The 18,318-nt window shown below is 37.5% G+C and overlaps 1 protein-coding gene across 4 annotated transcripts in view; it reads right to left on the reverse strand.

The window, feature by feature from the left end:
• Positions 1 to 1,539: 1,539 nt before the first annotated feature.
• Positions 1,540 to 18,318, reverse strand: part of DPYD (dihydropyrimidine dehydrogenase) — an 870,115-nt gene continuing 853,336 nt past the window's right edge. For all 4 annotated transcript variants that reach the window (XM_037024395.2, XM_037024389.2, XM_037024403.2 and 1 more), the window contains 2 exons: positions 5,806 to 5,946; positions 1,540 to 2,992 (listed from right to left, as the gene is read on the reverse strand). In XM_037024395.2, coding sequence (XP_036880290.2) covers positions 2,819 to 2,992; positions 5,806 to 5,946 — 315 coding nt within the window. In that variant the 3' untranslated portion in view covers positions 1,540 to 2,818. The remainder of the gene's footprint in view (positions 2,993 to 5,805; positions 5,947 to 18,318) is intronic.

Raw genomic sequence — 18,318 nt, forward strand, 5'->3', positions numbered from 1 at the left:
TTGTATTGGTGAGGGATCTCCAGAAAACAGAACCAATAGTGTGTATATGTGTGTTTGTGTGTGTGCATTTGTGTGTGTGTGTGTGTGTGTGTGTGTGTATGAAGAGATTTATTTTAAAGAGTTGGCTCATGTCATTGTGGAAAAGACTGACAAGGGAGTATGGCCAGCAGGCAGAAGAGAGGTTACAGTTCAGGTCCAAAGACAGTCTGTTGTAGAATCAGGAAGAGCCAATGTTATAGAGGATGTCCAGAGGCCATCTGCTAGAGAAGTTTCTCTTGCTTGAGGGAAGATATACTTCCGTTTTATTTGGGCCTTCAACTAATTGGATGAGGCCCATCTCACTATGGAGAGCAATCTGATTAACTCAGGCTCTACTGACTTGAATGGAAATCTCTCATCCAAAAACACCTCACAGAAACATCTAGAGTATTCCTTGGCCAAGTATCCAGGCACTGGCCCAGTGAAGTTGACACATAAAATTAACCATCATACATGTAGAACAGTTAGTGCAGCTTCTTAGACATAGGAAACACTCATAAGACTCCTTGGTCTGATCCTGTCTTCCCTCATATCTGAAGGTCAGGAACCATGAGAATGTGGGTGTTGTGGTTAATAACATGTTGCTGGATGAAATAATGTGATTTTCATTTTTCCTCTATTCTGAGTCTCTGTAAGCAAAATTGAAGTATGTTTCCTATAAACTACATGGATAAGAAATGCTTCTTAGTGTAAAACAGTAAGTGGATACAATAGAAAGATATGTGGGGAACATACTAATATAAAATCATGAATTGCCATGGCCTAGCTCAAGGCCTGATCACCCCAAAGTAGTTCAAGAAAAGAGCTAACTTGCTGTGAGCTAATCCACTCTTTCTCAGAGGAGGATGCAAACGTCATAAACTACTACTTTCTTCAATCTCTATTAAGGGAATTTCTGCCTGGCAGCCAGTATCTTGAAGAGGACTCAGATATATGTGCATAGGCTGTATTTTCATAAAGTTCTCAGAGTAAAAACTTCTCATCAGATTAAAGTAAAAGGTAATACATTATGGTGGCATCAAAATGGCCTTGGCAAATTTCTGGATAACTTGAACTGTTTGCTAAGCTGTTACCATGTCCAAAAGGTAAACTGTCTCCACTGTGACAGAGCAAGAATGGAGTCAGTTTATATGAGTCCTTAATATTTCACAATGAACTTAAGAAGCATGGATGTTTCTTAAAGTGAAGATGCTCTTTCAGTGGTGGGCTACCATTTCCCATGCCTCTTGCCCCAGGGTCACTGTAAGAAGCCAGGCCTATGGCCAGTGAAAGGTGCACTTTGGCAGAATAGAGTTGAATTCAACAGAGAAACCTGGGTAAGAAGGACAGAACATGAAGCATTTGAATGACTGCACTGTCATCACCCTCGGTAGATCTGAACTAGCATTGTGTATACATGTGGATGGAATTCACTGTAGAATTAACCAAAAACTGCTCCACCTCAAAATCTAAATGGTTGACTTGTGATTGTATTTGCAAAAATGGCAGAAAAAGACCATGTTGTTCAAATTCCCTTATGAAATTTTATTTGATATTACTCAGTTATACAGATTTTGTAGTAAATGTGATTTTCTAAAAGTGCATAATCAAACATTTTATTTTTTATGATTATGCATTTGTCAGGAACATGCCACAGAGTATTATTTAAAGATTTACTACTTATGGATTCATATAAAAATATGTCACAAAGAAGAGATACATTAATTCACATGATGCTATTTGCTGATAATGAAAATAGAGAAATACAAAAATATTATTTGTCAATAACAGAATATTTTTTAAAATTTCATTACTTTTGAAATTGAATATAAACACTAAAATAGAGAGTAGTCAAACTGCTTTAGCACATTTAATATACATTACCAATACTACATTTTTCATCCTTGATTAATGAAGCACATGACCCACTGCTGTATAATTTGGGCTTTGTTCAAACATTAATTGCTATAATCATGAAGGTTACTACTGGAGGCAGAGAGAGCAGATCTGTGCATAGCACAAGGATGGCTTTAACCAGAGCTCCAACCTAACAGCTTATTTTGTTGGAAACATAGTTTAAATATTTGAAGAAGAATATCATGGTGTTTCATTGGTAGAGTTTAGACACCCATCTCAGGCATATGTGGTGCATAGCACAGAGTGACATCAATGGCCACTTATACTCTCCATGTCAGTATCTGGCACGAAGCTGTTTCAGTAAAGGCACCTTAAAGAAGTTTGGTAACCCCTTTTTGGTTTTCTTTGCCTCCGTAGTAAATCATTATTTGACTTTCTTCATTTGTGCTTTATGGGGCTAATTACATTTGCTTAGAAACAGTGTTAAAATTAAATGCATTTTTAAATGATCAAATGCTTACTTGGAAACATTTTCTTGTAGTTTAAATTACACTTTGTTCAAAAATACTTCATTTTGCTTACAGTTAGAAATCAAAGACAGAGCACAACAGAGGGAAATTTGGTAACTGTTGCATTAATTGCCAGACAAAGTTAATATTTTTCGCAATGGACAACTGATGGTAAACATCCAATTAACCACTACACAGTTATTTACCAACCATCCTCAGAAAATAATTATTCTATTACATGACCATTATTGAATGGTCTCTGGCAGTAGACTTTTTTCAATTTAGAAATTTCTTTAGCAATTATATGTGTATGTTTAAGGAATTAGGTGCTTGCTTGCTTTAATTTAGAAACAACTGAACATAATAATCACAATTAAAAAGATCAGCACATGTAGGTGACCTCAAAGTTCACAGCAACTGTTTCACAAATCACCTTAACACACCAGATTATTGGCAGCCAAGGGCAAGCCTCTCCTTGGCTCATAAGGTGTTGTCCTGGAAGCCATTTTGATGCAATCTATAATAGGGCAGACGCTGAGACACAGAGCACAGCCTGTGCAAGTGTCAGTAATGGTGGGCAGGTGGGTTTCGGGATCAAACTGGATAGCCTGCAAACAGAAATAAGGAGTATTGATGTCACTGTCCACAAAGGTCAAGAATGCCCCCATTTTAGCAGTGACATTTTTCTCCATGGCAGCAGAGCTGCGCCTGGGCAGGAGCATGACCAGTGCTCTGCTGTGGCTGTAGCAACAGCTGAGCTGCCAAAGAGAAGGGAAAAAAGAAAGAAAAGAAAAAAATTCTTTTCAATTAGAAACACAATGTTTAAAATTCCTCAGAGGCATTTTTCTTGTGTTGTGTGGGGAAAATATGTCATGACACAGTAGCTGTAGTTTCCTTTGTTCTGAGCAGAGCTCAGGTCCTTCCACCACCAGGATGGGGCGCCTGTTTCCTGAGGTTGGCGGGGGCCTCGCACACATCCTCCTGCCCCTCCACACCCTCACTGTTGTCCACAGTGGAGAATTATCTTCAGATGGGGCAATGAGTGTAGTTGCGTGGATTTCAAACTATACGGTTTATGTGGATTTCAATATACACGTGTAGTTTTTATAAGAAAGCTGTAGAAAAAAATTAGCTTAAGAGCCTGCTTTGAGGTTTGAGAGTTTCCGAGACAATTATAGCAATGTCCCACCACAAAGGGAGAAAATCCGGGACACGTGGCTTCATCTGAGCCTGACGTGACTCAGCTGTGAGAACCAGGGCACGGCCTTCCGGCTCTGAAACTGCTCAGGGATTGGAGAAACTCCACAGTTTATTCCTTCCTATCTCCTTTCCTTCCCCACTTCCTTCCTGCCTTTTTTTTTTTCAACATGAAGCAATCTATAATAAGCAATAAAAATACCTAATGTGAAATTTACAACTGAGATTTTTTTTTTTAAGTCATGATGTTTATTTTCCCATTAATGAGAAATGTTTCAACAACAGGAATAACATACAAGAATTTCCAGCTGGGGGGACTTCAGGGCAGCTGTGTGGGGGCAGAGGGAACTTAGGGGACTTGACTGGAAGTCTTACTTGCAGAACAAGTACAGTGTATTTACTCAGACTGTGTATTAGTCTGGAGTGATGAAGGAGGGGCTGTAAAAATTGTGAGGGACATTAAGTCCCCCAACCCCTAACATACTCCTTGAGGCCACATCTGCAAATCTTACATTTTCAAATTACTGCATTATTCTTTTTCCTGTGTCATATACAACGTGTTATAATCCAATTCAAAATAATTTTTTTTGTTAAAAATCTTCCTTCACCTAATGATGCTATGTAACTATAATTCTTTCTCTTGTGTGTATAAAAATGAAAATGGTATTATTGTTATTATGTCAGACTCCTTAATATAAAAAATAAGTAAGATCTTTAAGGAAACCACCATATTATATCTGAACAAGAACTGTCGCTATGACAAACTATAAGAAGATTTGTCCACACAAATTGTTGCCAGGTTTTATAAAACAACATCTCAGATGGCTGTTTGAGTGAATAAAATCTACATCTCTTCCTTATGTAGCTTTTATAAATAGAAACCCAAGGACCAGTTGATAAAAATAATACAATACTTACGTCTTAGAAGTCTTATTCATTGGAAATTTGCAAATGTATAAAACTTTACATTCAGTTGATTTCATCTTCTGTTTTTTTATCTTCTTAAGACAGACTTCTAGGTCTTTTTAAAAGGATGACTTATAAAATCTTTTTAATGCATAATTATGTTTTTTTCCTCATTGCTAAGGTTATTTTTCCTGAAGTTGTAACAATGTTAGGATTCCAAGGTGGGAATCATAACTTCTAAGATTTAAGATATGAGAACTCTAAAGCTGTGATTTTAATGATAGGAATTCTTTACTTATCTCTGATCCGTTAATTAGAGGAAAAATGAAATGAAAGTGAACATGCTATGATTAGCATTTTCAAAGTAACTATTAAAGACACCTTTCAGCTAGAAAAAAAGTGATACACTGGGCAAAAACTTGGTATAGAGCTGATGTCGAATTAAGGAGGAGGAGATTTTTTTAAAAATTAAAATATGTCTACCTTATCTCTATTAGGTGGTCAGAAGAATATGCAAAATCCTGCCATGAGCACCATGGGACCTTCCTCCAGGCTGAGTAAGGCAAATGAACTTCAATTTTTTAAAATGGGCCATTTTATCTACCTTGAAAATTCCATTAATCGTCTTAAAGGGATCTTATTTTACTTTATTATACTTCTTTACAGCTTGAGCAGTTTAATGAAAATAATATCATTCTGCAGGTTTTTGCCTGAAGACAGTTGAATCCTCACTTTTTCTTCACTGTCCCGTGGCAGATACTCAGCCAATGTGTGAGGAGCTGGGAGGAATCTACAGCTCTGCTCACGTGGCAGGAATACAGCTGGTTGGCTTTTCCAGCTACATAGGAATTTCTGGTCCCAACCTCCACAAGTAATTGGTGGGAAATGCTTTTTCTTTCTAACCATAGTAAAGACCCAATCAGTGTTGAACGGCAGAGAATTCTCTTTTGGTAGAAGGAATCAGGTCATTTCTGATAAATGGTCATTGCTTTGCCTCTGTACTGAAGCATAATGCTTCCTAATGACTTGCATTGTGTGAATTTCTCTTTTCAGTTAAATTTTTCTTCCAATTCCATGGGTGGTGAAATGATATTAAAATAATACTGTGCCCTGAATAGTGGCATAGTTAGTATAAGTTACAGATTTCCTTTAAAAATCAACTATGCCAAGGAGAGGGAGAGGACAGATATGCCCCTGCTGAGGAGCGACATTTGGCATGTCTGGTTTGCCTCTCACACTTAGCAACAGAAGATGCTTTCTGCTAAAAACACCAGAAGAAACATGCCTCACAGCATCTTAATTACAGCAGAATTCTTACCTGGTAGCCAGAGTCATTACAGGTCATGTAGCATTTACCACAGTTGATACACATTTCTTCATCGATCACAGCCACAACTTGCTCTATGTTGCTCAGTTCACCATATGTTCCAAGGTACTGCAGAGCTTTGCCAATTACATCCTAAAAGATAGGCACTGAATTACCGACAGTATTCATGTGAAAACATTACCTTGTAATAATTATTACTATCAGCCCAAATTTCCCTGTTTATATAATGTGGCACTATGTAACTTAGGAGGCTCTGGATATTGCAGTTCTCCATAGATATACTTTTCATAGTTGTAGCTTAAACATTTCTGCCTTCAGAAAGATGGGCAATATGTACATATAGATTTAGCTTTGAAACCCAAGACTTAATTAACTGCATTCCATAGGTTTTCCACTACTTATTCTAAAACGGCATTTTTGTGGACAGAAGAAAGGATGCCCTTTGCAGTGGCGGTGGCTTTCTTTTCTCTCAATTTTGGACTCTGAAGGATCCAATAGTAATGAAAAGCAACAAAGGGTAATGCATTTATACTGGAAAATTTTAGATTGCCAGGAATGAGGGGAATAAAAATGTGTAAGCTATGCATTTATATCACTGTATTTGAATTCTAGATTTCCACTCAGAAAAGTGCTATGATAGCATACCCACCTGTCATGCTTTGAAGAATATATTTAATTATTTAAAAATTCTAATTTATGTTAATTAATTGGGTTCATTTAATAGCTAAATAAGATGCTCTGTTACTTTTAAAGAACGTGGATTTTGTTCATTCACCACGGAGTATTTTTCATGCGGATGCACACTGCTTTGTTCTTCACAGTAATTGGAAAGTGTGCTTAATATGTGAAACACAGAAGATGTTTCATCAACAATAAAAAACACTTTTTTCCATAAAACAAAACAGAAGAATGTAACAGGGCTTGTCAAATTAGTATGCGGTCAAGATTTGCTGCTTTTGCTTTTAACTTTGAACAAGAGAATCTTTTGTTTGAATTCAAGATCCGTGTTCAAGGAGGTCTGGCTCTTCCTTAAAACCATCTTCCTATATTCTCTCAGGTATTGCCTTTTCTGCTCTTCTTTTTATGAGCTTGGTTACCCTTTTTTAGTTTTTTTTCTATTTCAGCTCTAAATGACAATATGCTCATGAGCTTTCAAACTACAAGTTTACATTAGTATATACAGCTCACGCAACTCTGCAAGAGTAAGATGATAGAAAACTTACAAGAGTTCACTATTTTCTTTTCAATGCGTTGAAGGTATCATTTCAACTACACTTCAGTCTGTTCACAGGTGGGCACTAGATGTCTAAATCAATATCTCTATTCTGAATTGCTCTCATAAACTCAAGATCTACATTTATCAACTGCATGATGAGTATTGTCACTAGAATATGGTATCTCAAATGCACCACTCACTGAACTCATCAACACCACAAACCTGGATCTTCCTTCTGATTTCCTCAGGTTTGTGAACAGTGTTAGGATTTTTCCAATCACAGAGGCTTGAAATTTCAGTTATATTTCATTCCAACTTCTACTCCAATATCTCATCTGTTGCCAAGTTTTCTGAGCTCTGGATCTGCAGTATCTTTTGAGTCCTCTTTCCCTGTCAACTACAATGTTTAATCATTGCTAATGAACTTCCCATTTCCTCTAATGCAGATGTAAGCACCTACTTGGTAAGTCTCCTCTTCAGATTCTTCCTTTCCTACCCTACCCTATGTAATGCTGTCATCTTAATCTAGGCTGTACAGCACAGACTAAATTTCTCACTACCTTACTAAAAAATCTGTTGAATTAAACACAGTCTCACATTTAAGTCTAGCATTTAAGGCTTCTACCAACGTGTCTTTTTTGGTCTCATTTCTCGCTTATAAAATCCACATGCTTCAGTCACACTGGACACATGCTCCATACTGAACTCATTCGACTCCTCTGACACCTGATGTTATGTTGAGTCCTCTGTCCAGAATACCCGACCTTCCCATATCTACTTTGCAAAATCTTACCCATCCTTCAAAGACATCCCATATGCCACCACTTTTTGCACATTTCTTCAGTCCTTTCCTAACCAAACTGAGGAAGGGGTCTCTCTCTCTTCCTCTTTCCCATATTCCTCATTGTCTTCTCCCTCTGTCCTTTTCTCTCCTCTGTATCCTCACTTTTGTTCCCCTTGCAAACAGCCTATAGTATTTTTCCTATTATGTGGAACTAATGATAACAAATACCTTTTGAGGTCCAAGTATCAGGCCATGCCATGATTTTTAAGCATTCTCTCTTTTAAACACCTGCATTTTATAGATGATGAGATTCATTGAAGTAAGTGATGAAGCAGGAATTCAGACCAGACCTACCTAACACCAGATTTTATGATCATGAGCGCTCCACCATGCTGACTCATCTGTTCTTTCTCTATTTAGCAAATTCTACTTCATGGTATAGAGAGTTTCTATATTTAGCTTCCTCCATGCAGTTCTTGGTAGGCTTTATGCATTTTTGCACCCCATGTGGTTTATCTTGCTCCTTCAGATGACTGTAACATAATGTGTACTCACATATTTATGAAAATAGATATTATAAATAAAATAAGTAGATATTTCATTCATCTATATACCAAATGTACCACATAAGTGAATAGTTGTATGGGCTAATAACTACTTGTTAATATTTATGGAACATTTTTATTAATATGGGAGCCATGAAAAGAATTGAGTACTTCTTTAAATACAAAATAATCATAGTCAAAGTATCTGGATATGTTTCAAATATTCTAATAACATTTTAAGGCAGTAAATGCATGAGGTTACTCTGGCTATAAAAGGCTACTTATATGTGATAGAAAATAAGTTTTTCAATTTGGTAAATAAGCCAGTCAAAAACAGTTGTTCCATTAAACCAGATCATGGCTTGACTGAAATTACCAGTAAATAATCAGAGGTGATTAAACAAGAAATTCCCTACACAGTCATCAAGCTTATAAAGCTTATTCAGAAGAAATAATATACATCTCTAATAAATTTTATTTTAAGAATCAAGTTCACATTCTGTAAACATTAAATGTGCCTTTGGCTCTATATTGGAGATTTTCTGCCGTCACTTACTAAAATATTATTGTTTAATGTCAAACTAAATAAAACAAAGTCCTTGGAGCCTCGAAAAGTTATAAGCATGTGGTGTAAAAAGTTACACTTCATTCATCATAGTTCTTAAAGAATTATGTATTTAATCTGGAAGAGGGTAAAAGAATGATGGCTATTTTAAATTATTTTGGGAAGAGTATCAAAGAAAATGAATTGCCATTCTCAGTGACTGAAAATCTAGACATTTGCTTAAAACTCAAAGCTTCCAAGTAGTAGTGCCAGTTTATGAATATCCTGAGTACACATTCCTGAAATTTGTTGTTCACTGAAGGACACACATAATCCGTAAAGCACATATGGTTAGTTGAGGCCTTCTTGGACACACATCTGTGGAGATTAGGAAACCTGCATTCATTATGCCAAGCAGGATATAGATATACAAAGGTTGAGTGATCTGCTATAGCCATTCCTGATTGGTGGAAATGTTTATGTGTGGATGTGTGTGTGGAGAAAGTGATACTAAATTCTTTTAAGGATAAAGGATGCATTTGATTTTAAATATAAGTGTTCTCAAAATTAACATTGTGAAGGACTACAGATTTCTAGAATCACATCTTTGTCAATTAATTATTTGTTTGGGATAATCAAAAGTATTTTCAAATCCTAGATCAGTCAAAATTTTTGTTAGTTATAAAGTTTAGGACCACAGAGTGAGGAACTAGAGGGCCTCAATCCTACCCCTGCTGTATCATACTTAGTTTATTATGCTTAGAATGAGTTTATTAGTTTTGGCCTATTCTTTATAGGTGAATGAACTATTTTCAAGTTGTGATTGTTATCTGGCACATTAACTGTTCTTCTTAGCTTTAAGTCTTCCACACATCTGATAGGCATGGAATATTTTCTATGACACCTATAAATAAGTGCTATTCAAATGGTGGGACCAAGGATGGCGTGCTGTGGCAATCACTGCAACTTCTGTCTGAAAGGGATCTGATATTTAAATTATTTGGTCATAGCTGCTTAATGGCTTTGCCATTTCTTTATCTGAACCATTACCAATGTTACATATTCTTATCTTTTACACCAAGTTCACTACTTGCCTAATAAATCTATCAAAATAGGAAAGGAGAGCCTTTGGTTTGTACTTAACTGAATTTACACCGACTCTTAATAAATTCTTCCTTTACTAGCACTCTCAAGTCAAAAGTTTAATGATCTTGATCAAGGTTACATGAGTGTATATACATGCCAAATTCATTAAGATGTATACTAAGAATTGTGCATTTTATGTATCTCAAAAAAAATTAATGATCTTTGTAGAATTTCACTGGGGTCAGATCTCAAGCTTTCTGGTGTTCTATCTTCTCTCCACTCACAGAACTACATCCACCTTTTCCTTTTCCAAAAAGCGGGGATCCACATTGATTTTGCAGCAATATCATGCATAAATACTTTGAAAAATGAAGCATGCAGTTTATTTCTGATATGCTATGTAACACCCTCTGTGCTAAGAGGCAGGGAGGGGGTACTGCACAGTGAGAAAAGGAAGGCTTGAGTTTAAATTCAACAGAACTCTGATAACTGAGGGCTGGGCATGAAGATGCTGAGATGGGAGGGCAAAGACAGAGCATGAGCCAGAAAATAAAGTAGTACATTGGTAGAGAAGGTGAGAGAAGCAAGTAAACCAGGAGACAGGACAGAAGCAAGTGAGAATCTGGGAACTGAAGTGAGTGAGAGAGGGTGTAGTGGGAGGGAGCTTGTCAGTGAGAGAGGCAGATGGGTGAGGTTTGCGTGTGACCAAGGTTGATTCAGTACAGCTTTGTGGCCTTGATCCCTGTATTCTTTCAAGCTTTAAAGTAGAAAATTCCTTGCCAGACACTTTGGATTTAAATTCATTTGATGAAGCAAAATGTGACATGTGTTTACTGTATCTTTACCTATTAGGCTTCAACTCTCAAATATGTTCTCCCTATCCTTTTAAGTTCTAAGAGCATTCTCTACAGGGAAGTGAGGACGATAATAAGAGTTGAACAGTTCCCTCTAATTGTAAGTTAACAGTGTACCACCTGCTCTAAGTAGTGGGTGTATTTTCTCTCTTTTACTTTTAATAGACAAAATACATTTCCATTTTTTCCTAATATTGTTTCCAAATTCAGATAACTCAAGGTTTTGGTACTTCTGAAACATCCTTAAATCTTGATACCACTCTTCCATGACCATCATTGGCAATGTGCTCTCTATTTTCTATGCTCATTGAACACTGAGTTATCTAATGCTTAACCCTTTCCCTACTCCGTGGGAAACAGTAATTGCTATCATCACATTGCTATTGGACAGGTTCTCATTCTTCTTGATCCATCTTCAGGTTATGCTTCTGACTATGGGATTGTTTTCTGTTATTTTCTCAAAACTTACTGAAATTAGATTTACTCAAGGTGTGATACGTCCACCCTTCTGTGGCCTAATGACCTCTAAGATGACATGGGCTGCTCTGCTGACTTCCCTTCAAGATTCTTTTAGCTGCATTTTCCCCAAATGAATTTTTATAAGGAGCCAGAAATACCTGAATGCAGCAAATCCCCTCATTGCTTCTCTTTTGTGAGATTAAATTTCCAAAGAGGCAATTCAATAATTTTTCAGATGTTTTACCTTTAGTGGAGTGGGATTTTCATCTGAAGTCGGTAAAAGCTTGCATGGCTCCTCTATATTGCCTGTCCATATTAACCATCTGGTTACAAGGTCTCTGATGTAGTCCCTGGATAACATTTCTGTTTTTTTCTTTCATTTCACTCTTGTGCAGCTGCTTCTTCTACACTTCACCATCAAATTTGTGGATTTCTATGCTTGTGTATATCTTTTTGACATATACTGCTCCTCCCTAGCCCTTCGATTAGACCTGTTTATTCCAAACAAGATACACCTTCCCACTGTCACATTCAGTGAGGAAGCACATCTCAAAACATCTCCATAAGACTTAGGAGATGATTTTTACCAAAATCTGTTCATGGTCTTTGGAGTTCAGTTTTATAATTTTTCATCTGCTATTTGTGGGTATATAGACAACTGAGAATGTTAATGTTACCCCCGTCTACTCCCTGGTATCTTCTGAAAATTGCTGGGAAAGCCGTCGACCATTTTTCTTTCTGTGCCATCCCTTTATTTGCCATAGTATCTAATATGGTCTTACAGCTTTATCTGAGTACTTTTTTCTTTCCTCTCACAATTCAATTGAAATAATAAACCACTCGATCAGGCTGACTGGTCTCCTGCCAACACTGTCTTGCCAGTCTTATGAGATGCAGTCCATCTCTTACTAGAAGCAGCAGGAAGAAGAGATGCAAACATCAGTAGCGCCCCTAAACCATTCATTTTCCTACCCAGAAATTCAAAGACGTTAGAGATACATTCTTGGCTTCATAAAGAGAATGAGAATTCATTCTCATATATATCAACAGAAGTGGAAAGCATTCGGGGGACTTTATAAGTCTTGGCAGACTCTCAAATCTCTGTTATATGCTGCCTGGGAATAAAGCACGTTTCTCATTTAGCGGGGCCAAATGTGCACACTGTCACCAGTTCTCTTCGGTGAGGAGACAAAACTGCCTCCTTTTGGTTTCTTTTCTCTAGCACAGATGTACCTATGGAATGTGTCAGGAGCTTTGTCAGAAAGTTCTGGCTCAACTTTCAGAAGGAGACCTTTACACCTATTGCAGGAGGCCAGGTCTGTTTTCCCTTATCTTATTCTTCCCCTTCAGCCGTCCAGCACTGGTTTTGATTGCCTTCTTCCCCAGATGCCTTTTCTTTCTACTTCTTTCACAAAACGGGCAGTTCTACAATATGGCATATGTACGGTGAATGCTGTGTCGTTATGAAATGGAAATGAAGGTGTGAGGCTGTTAAAGAGGAAGTCGCCTGGTTGCCAGGCTGACCCTAGCACCCCACACCTAGGTGTAAGATCCAGGACCTCTGGGGCCATTTTTAAGCTTCCAAGGAGGCAAGGAGAAGCTGGATGGCATGCTGCTAGCAAAGACTTCTGGTTCTCAAAGACCCCCTAGTCAGTATATCCCTGGGAATAACCACTCTTGATGCTCTAGCTGAAATTCTAAGCAATTTAACCAGCACATCCCCTTGACCTTTTATACCATGTTAAGACTCATAAGAAAACTGGGTTATTTTTCTCATTGTTGCCTCTTAGTTTGGTCCTTTTGATGAATTCCAGTTGAATAAAGGAATGAGATTACTGCTCTGGCGCTACTACCTAGTTGATCCAGGGATTGTGTGTTGGATTTAAGGTCCTATAGCTTATGTTATTGCAACTTTGTACAAATATTATGCTTTGAAAAACATAGTTGATGCAATTGAAATGACACTTTATTTTTGTCTTTTGTGAGAGACAGCAGAAGATAGTGCTTAAGGGCCCAAGTAAGAGAGCCAGACTTTGGAATTGAATCTGGGCTTTGATGTCTTCCCAGCTCTGTGACTTTGGGAAAGTTATTGAACCTATTTATCAACTACTTATTCAGTAGACTAGGGGAAATATAGGTACTTGATAGGGTTATTGTGAAGATTAAATGAGTTAATTCACAAGTATGTAGAACAGTGCCTGAAACCTCAAAAGTACTCAATAAATATTAGCTTTTATTATTAATTCTCTGCTTAATTAACACTAATTTATTAAACTCCATGTTAAATATCACCATCTCTGTGAAGCTTTCCACAATTACCCGAGGCAGAACTAATCCCTTTCACTCCTCTGAGTTCCCAGAGCATTTTGTACATATTTGAGTGAACTGTAAATAATTTTTAACATGTGTCTTTCTCCCTTGTTAGACTATGAGCTCCATAAGGATAGATGTCTTCCTTTTTAAAATTCATGTTGTATTCCTCGTTTCTAGCACAATTCCTGGATTGCAGTGAGTGCATAATGAATATATGTTAGTGGCACATCTCCACTCAGACTGGGAAAAATCCCTGAGCTTTGGACCATGCCTTGTATGTCTTCAGTCCTGGGCCGGGACCTTAGCACACTGCTAGTCACATAGCAAATATTCAATAAATACTTACTGATTGACTGATATTGAAAGTGCCTACCTCTGAAGCAACAAGCCAGTAAATCTTCTCTGAGGCATTTGAAAGGAAAAAGGAACAAAAGATGAGATCTACTGAGCATGGCTTGCTTAGAAATAATATTGTCACACTCATAACCAGGGAAGATGGGGTAGATTAGAAACTTGAATGCATGACTGAAAACCTCTTAAGACAAGCGGGGCTGAGTTAACTTTGTGGGGCACTGGGGCTCTTTCGATAGCAGATGGGGAATGATATGCTGTGCTAGCTGAGAGGGTAAACAAAGCAGTGTCATGGAGTTTAGACCATTGAGTGGGAGAATCTATAAAGAGGCCAGCAGAGAGGAGGGAAGAAACAAGATAAAACAAACAGATGGATTGGACAGAGAAAATATTCAGCATGAAATCAGATAGCCCGGCTCTCCAGGAAAAAGGGAAGGAAAAATGGTGTGTCAAGAACAGAAGAAACACTGTACAGAAAACATAAAAATAATGATGGAGCAGCAGAAGGAAATACATAGAGGCCTGGATGTGTGTGGCAGAATAAAACAGTGTAAGCACAAGAAGCAATGTCTGGTTTGCATGCTGAGAGAGAACGACCCTTGAAGGGAATGTGGTTGTTGATTTCAACGGGGACTAAACAATCACACAGCTGCGTCACGTGTATGGGGCCTGAAATAATGGGCAAAGAGGCAGGGGACTCGTATGAGAACGGCAATAACCATGGCCACTTACTTTTGTACAGCACTGTGCTATGTACTATACTTTTACACTCATTATTTCTTTTAAAACAATGGAGTGGAGGCCTTCTGATGTTATCTAGCATTTATTCTCCCTCCTGTTGGATCATTACCATAGCCATCTAACCGGTCGCCCTGCTTCTGCCCTGGCCCATCTAGGATCTTGTGTCAACGGCAGCCAGAATGATCCTTAAAAACATTAAGTCTGATGACGTTATTCTTCCTCAGAACAAAGCCTCAACGGTTTCCTGCCAAGGACTTCTCCCATTTCAAGGTGTCTGCACATTCTGTTCCTCCTGAATTGGAATGTTCTTCCCACAGATATCTATCCGTATAGTTCATTCTCTCACTCTTTAAAGTGTTTATTCAAATGCCATTTAATCAGGCGGGCCTTTCATGAATAACGTCTCTGGCAATTCCTGTTCTCCTAATTCTGCTGTATTTGCTCCGGAGCCGGGTGCCCATCACACATGGTATACATTTGGTTGCTTATTTGCGTGTGTCTCCTTACTGAAATGTAAGTGCTGTGAGACTTGGCCTTTTGTTTTGCTCACCACTGAATTGCTAGTGGCTGTGGCAGTGCTGGGACATGGTGGCCCAATTGTTGGATGAATGATGGAGTGGACCTTTGGATGAATGTGACAATTGATGCCAACAAGAGGTTGGAATCTCAGTGGTTACATGTGAATGATACAATAAAACAATACACGGGGTTGCCAAGGCAGGCAGTGCTTTCTGACCCAAGCACAACTTCCTTATTCTTAAGGTTTTCTCTTTTTTTGGGTTTCTCGTATCATCATTTCCTTCAGGTTCCTCTTCTGTTTCTCTGATGATCACTTCTTCTCATTTGCTTTCCCAGAACTTCCTACTTCTTTCTACATATGAGGTTAAGTAAGAGTTAAGAAAATAGATACGAAGCTTCTGTCTTGTGTCTGGCACACAGTAGGCAGTCCAAATGTCTATTCTTTTTCCTTCCTACCCTTCATCACAGGCCTATCATTTGCTTGACTTCACTAATTTCAATATGCTCAAATCTAAAGTTTGCATCCCACATCAAAAAGAAAAAAAAAAAAGAAAGCATTAAATCTAAAAGCATAAGAACAAACCTTGATTCATTATCTTTCATTTTTCTTTATCCTAGTTAGTGGGACAATCAAAAACCTAATCGTCTCACTTTCCTTATTCTCCTTACTAGCCCTGGTCTCTCAATTTATAATGAGAATCATTAAGTTTGAGAGGGAGAATAACAAGACTTCACCAACTTCACCTCTTCCTCTGTCTCCATAACCATGGCCACTCACCAAACTGGAGCCACATTATGGATCACTTGGGACATCCCTTCCCCCTTCCCCTTCTCATTCCTCCCCAGACCCCAGTGCTCCTAATGTGCCAGTTTCTCAGAAAGGCCTTCCTCAGCTCCTGAAATCTAAATTAGGTTTTGCTATGAAAGGTTGTTGTTTTTACATAGTTCATATCACAAATATAACTTTATATTTTTCATGTGATTCTTTGTTTAACATGTTTCTTTCTCTATTCTTATGCTTTATAAGAACAGGGGCTCTATCTGTTTTATTTATTGTACTATAGATGCCCAATTCCTAACTCACTGCTTGCCTCATAGTAGGTATGAAATAAAGATTTCCTGGAAAATATAGGGGCTTCTTCAAAACTTCCAACTTGGCTGGGCTCCAGAGCTTTATGTATCCCTACTTTCATTCTTGAATTCATTTTATTAGACAAAATGGAAATGGACACTCACCTTAACCTGTTTATCTTCTTTAACCTCTCCATTCCTAACATAATAACTAACAGTAGGTAATGTTTATTTAGGCCTTATTTGGTGCAGGCTAAGCCACTTCACACATTACCTAATTTATAGCTCTAGGAATCATACACTTTTATTATCTCCATCTTGCAGATTAGCTTACCGAGGTAAGTTCGTGCAGCTATAAATGGCACTGCCATAATTAGAACCCAGATAATAAGACAGAGTAGTCCCCTGCTTAATTCAGGAAACTCTTCTCCCATAAATGTAATCTGCTAAAATCTTTCAAACTTTGCTACATATTTCAATGAAGAAAACAGCTTTTAAAGACTTTTTAATGGTCACTTTCTTCAAACATGGCTACTTACTAAAATGAGCCCAAATTCAGTTTCATTAAATGCATAAGGCATGAAGCAGGAAGGAAATCATGAGATGTCCTTCCTCTATCCAAGATGACTTTATGTATTGTATGGACTCCATTCCTTCCCTACTTGCTCACTATAAAGTTTCCTTACTCATATCATTTCTGGTAGCTTAGCTTTTGTCTCTTAGTATATAAACACATGTAAACATAGATTATGTTCACATAAATAAATTGACAGTCCCTCTACAACATTTCCTTTTTTTTGTCACTTTCCTAGTGATTTTTAAGTTCTGGAAAGAGTATTCCAATATATTTTGTTCTTACTTTCTTAACCTTTATTCATTCTTCAATTTACCATCTCCTGGACTGTACTTTTCATAACTTCACTAAAGCTGCTTAGGCCAAGACAAGTGAAAATATGAAGGGTCTACAGGTTATGCCCAGGAGTTGACTTTAGGATCATGGTTAAGATGTGGGAATTTTAAGCAAAGGGTAAAATAATGAGATTTGCATTTTAAAAATCATATACTCCATAATAGTTGGGGGACACATTTAGGTAAGAATGACAAAAGAAGGTAGGAGGCCAGTTAGTAGAGTATTTCAGAATTCAAGGAAAGAATGTGTGAAGAACTGCATTAAGGTCTCCTCAGTGGGGATACCTCAGAAGAGGGGGGAGACATGAGAGATAAAAATCAGACATTGGTGAATTGCCCCATGGTCTCATTCATGAATTCAGGCTGAATTTCAGGTTTCTGGCTTAGGAAAGAAAGTGGACAGGGTGCAGTTACTGAGACACAGGACTCAGGAGGGAGAGCAGGTTTGAAAGCAATGGTAATCAGCTTAGTTTTAAATATGCTGGCCCTTGTGCTCCTTGTTTAGACGGTCTGGATGAAGGTACCTAGCAGATAGTGGGGAGCACAGGTCTGAAGCATTAAAAAAAAGGTAGTGATGGAGAATAGCTGAGTCAATGTATAGGAAAAGTTTAGATGAATCAGAAAGGGAGATGATATAGAAAGAAGGAAGCAGAGGGATGAATTCAAACATCATTATCACTTAGCAAATTCTGAGAGGCTGAACATTTGAATGTAAAGTAAGACATACAGTTTATGAAACATTTTTGTCATCGAGTCATAATTTGAGAGATGGAAGGGGCCACTTTAAAATACATGAATTGAGATCTTGGGACAGTTGTCTATTTGAGAAAAAAATTAAGTTATAAACATATCTGATACTTCAGAGCAAAACAAATTTTAAATCAATTCACAGGTTTAAATATTAAATTTTGAAAAGGAGAAATCACAAAATAAGCTTTTGCCAGGTATGATCACATAAAGTTAAAAATTCTGCATGTATTTATGAAAATACCATAATACAATGAGTCAAATGGCAATATATAAAAAGTTTATAAAAACTTATAAGATGAATAGAAATACCCCAACAGAAAATTGGTAAAAAAAAAATGAGCAGCAAATTCACAAAAGAACAA

Source organism: Manis javanica, chromosome 4 (genome assembly GCF_040802235.1).
Source record: "Manis javanica isolate MJ-LG chromosome 4, MJ_LKY, whole genome shotgun sequence".
Lineage (NCBI taxonomy): Eukaryota > Metazoa > Chordata > Mammalia > Pholidota > Manidae > Manis > Manis javanica.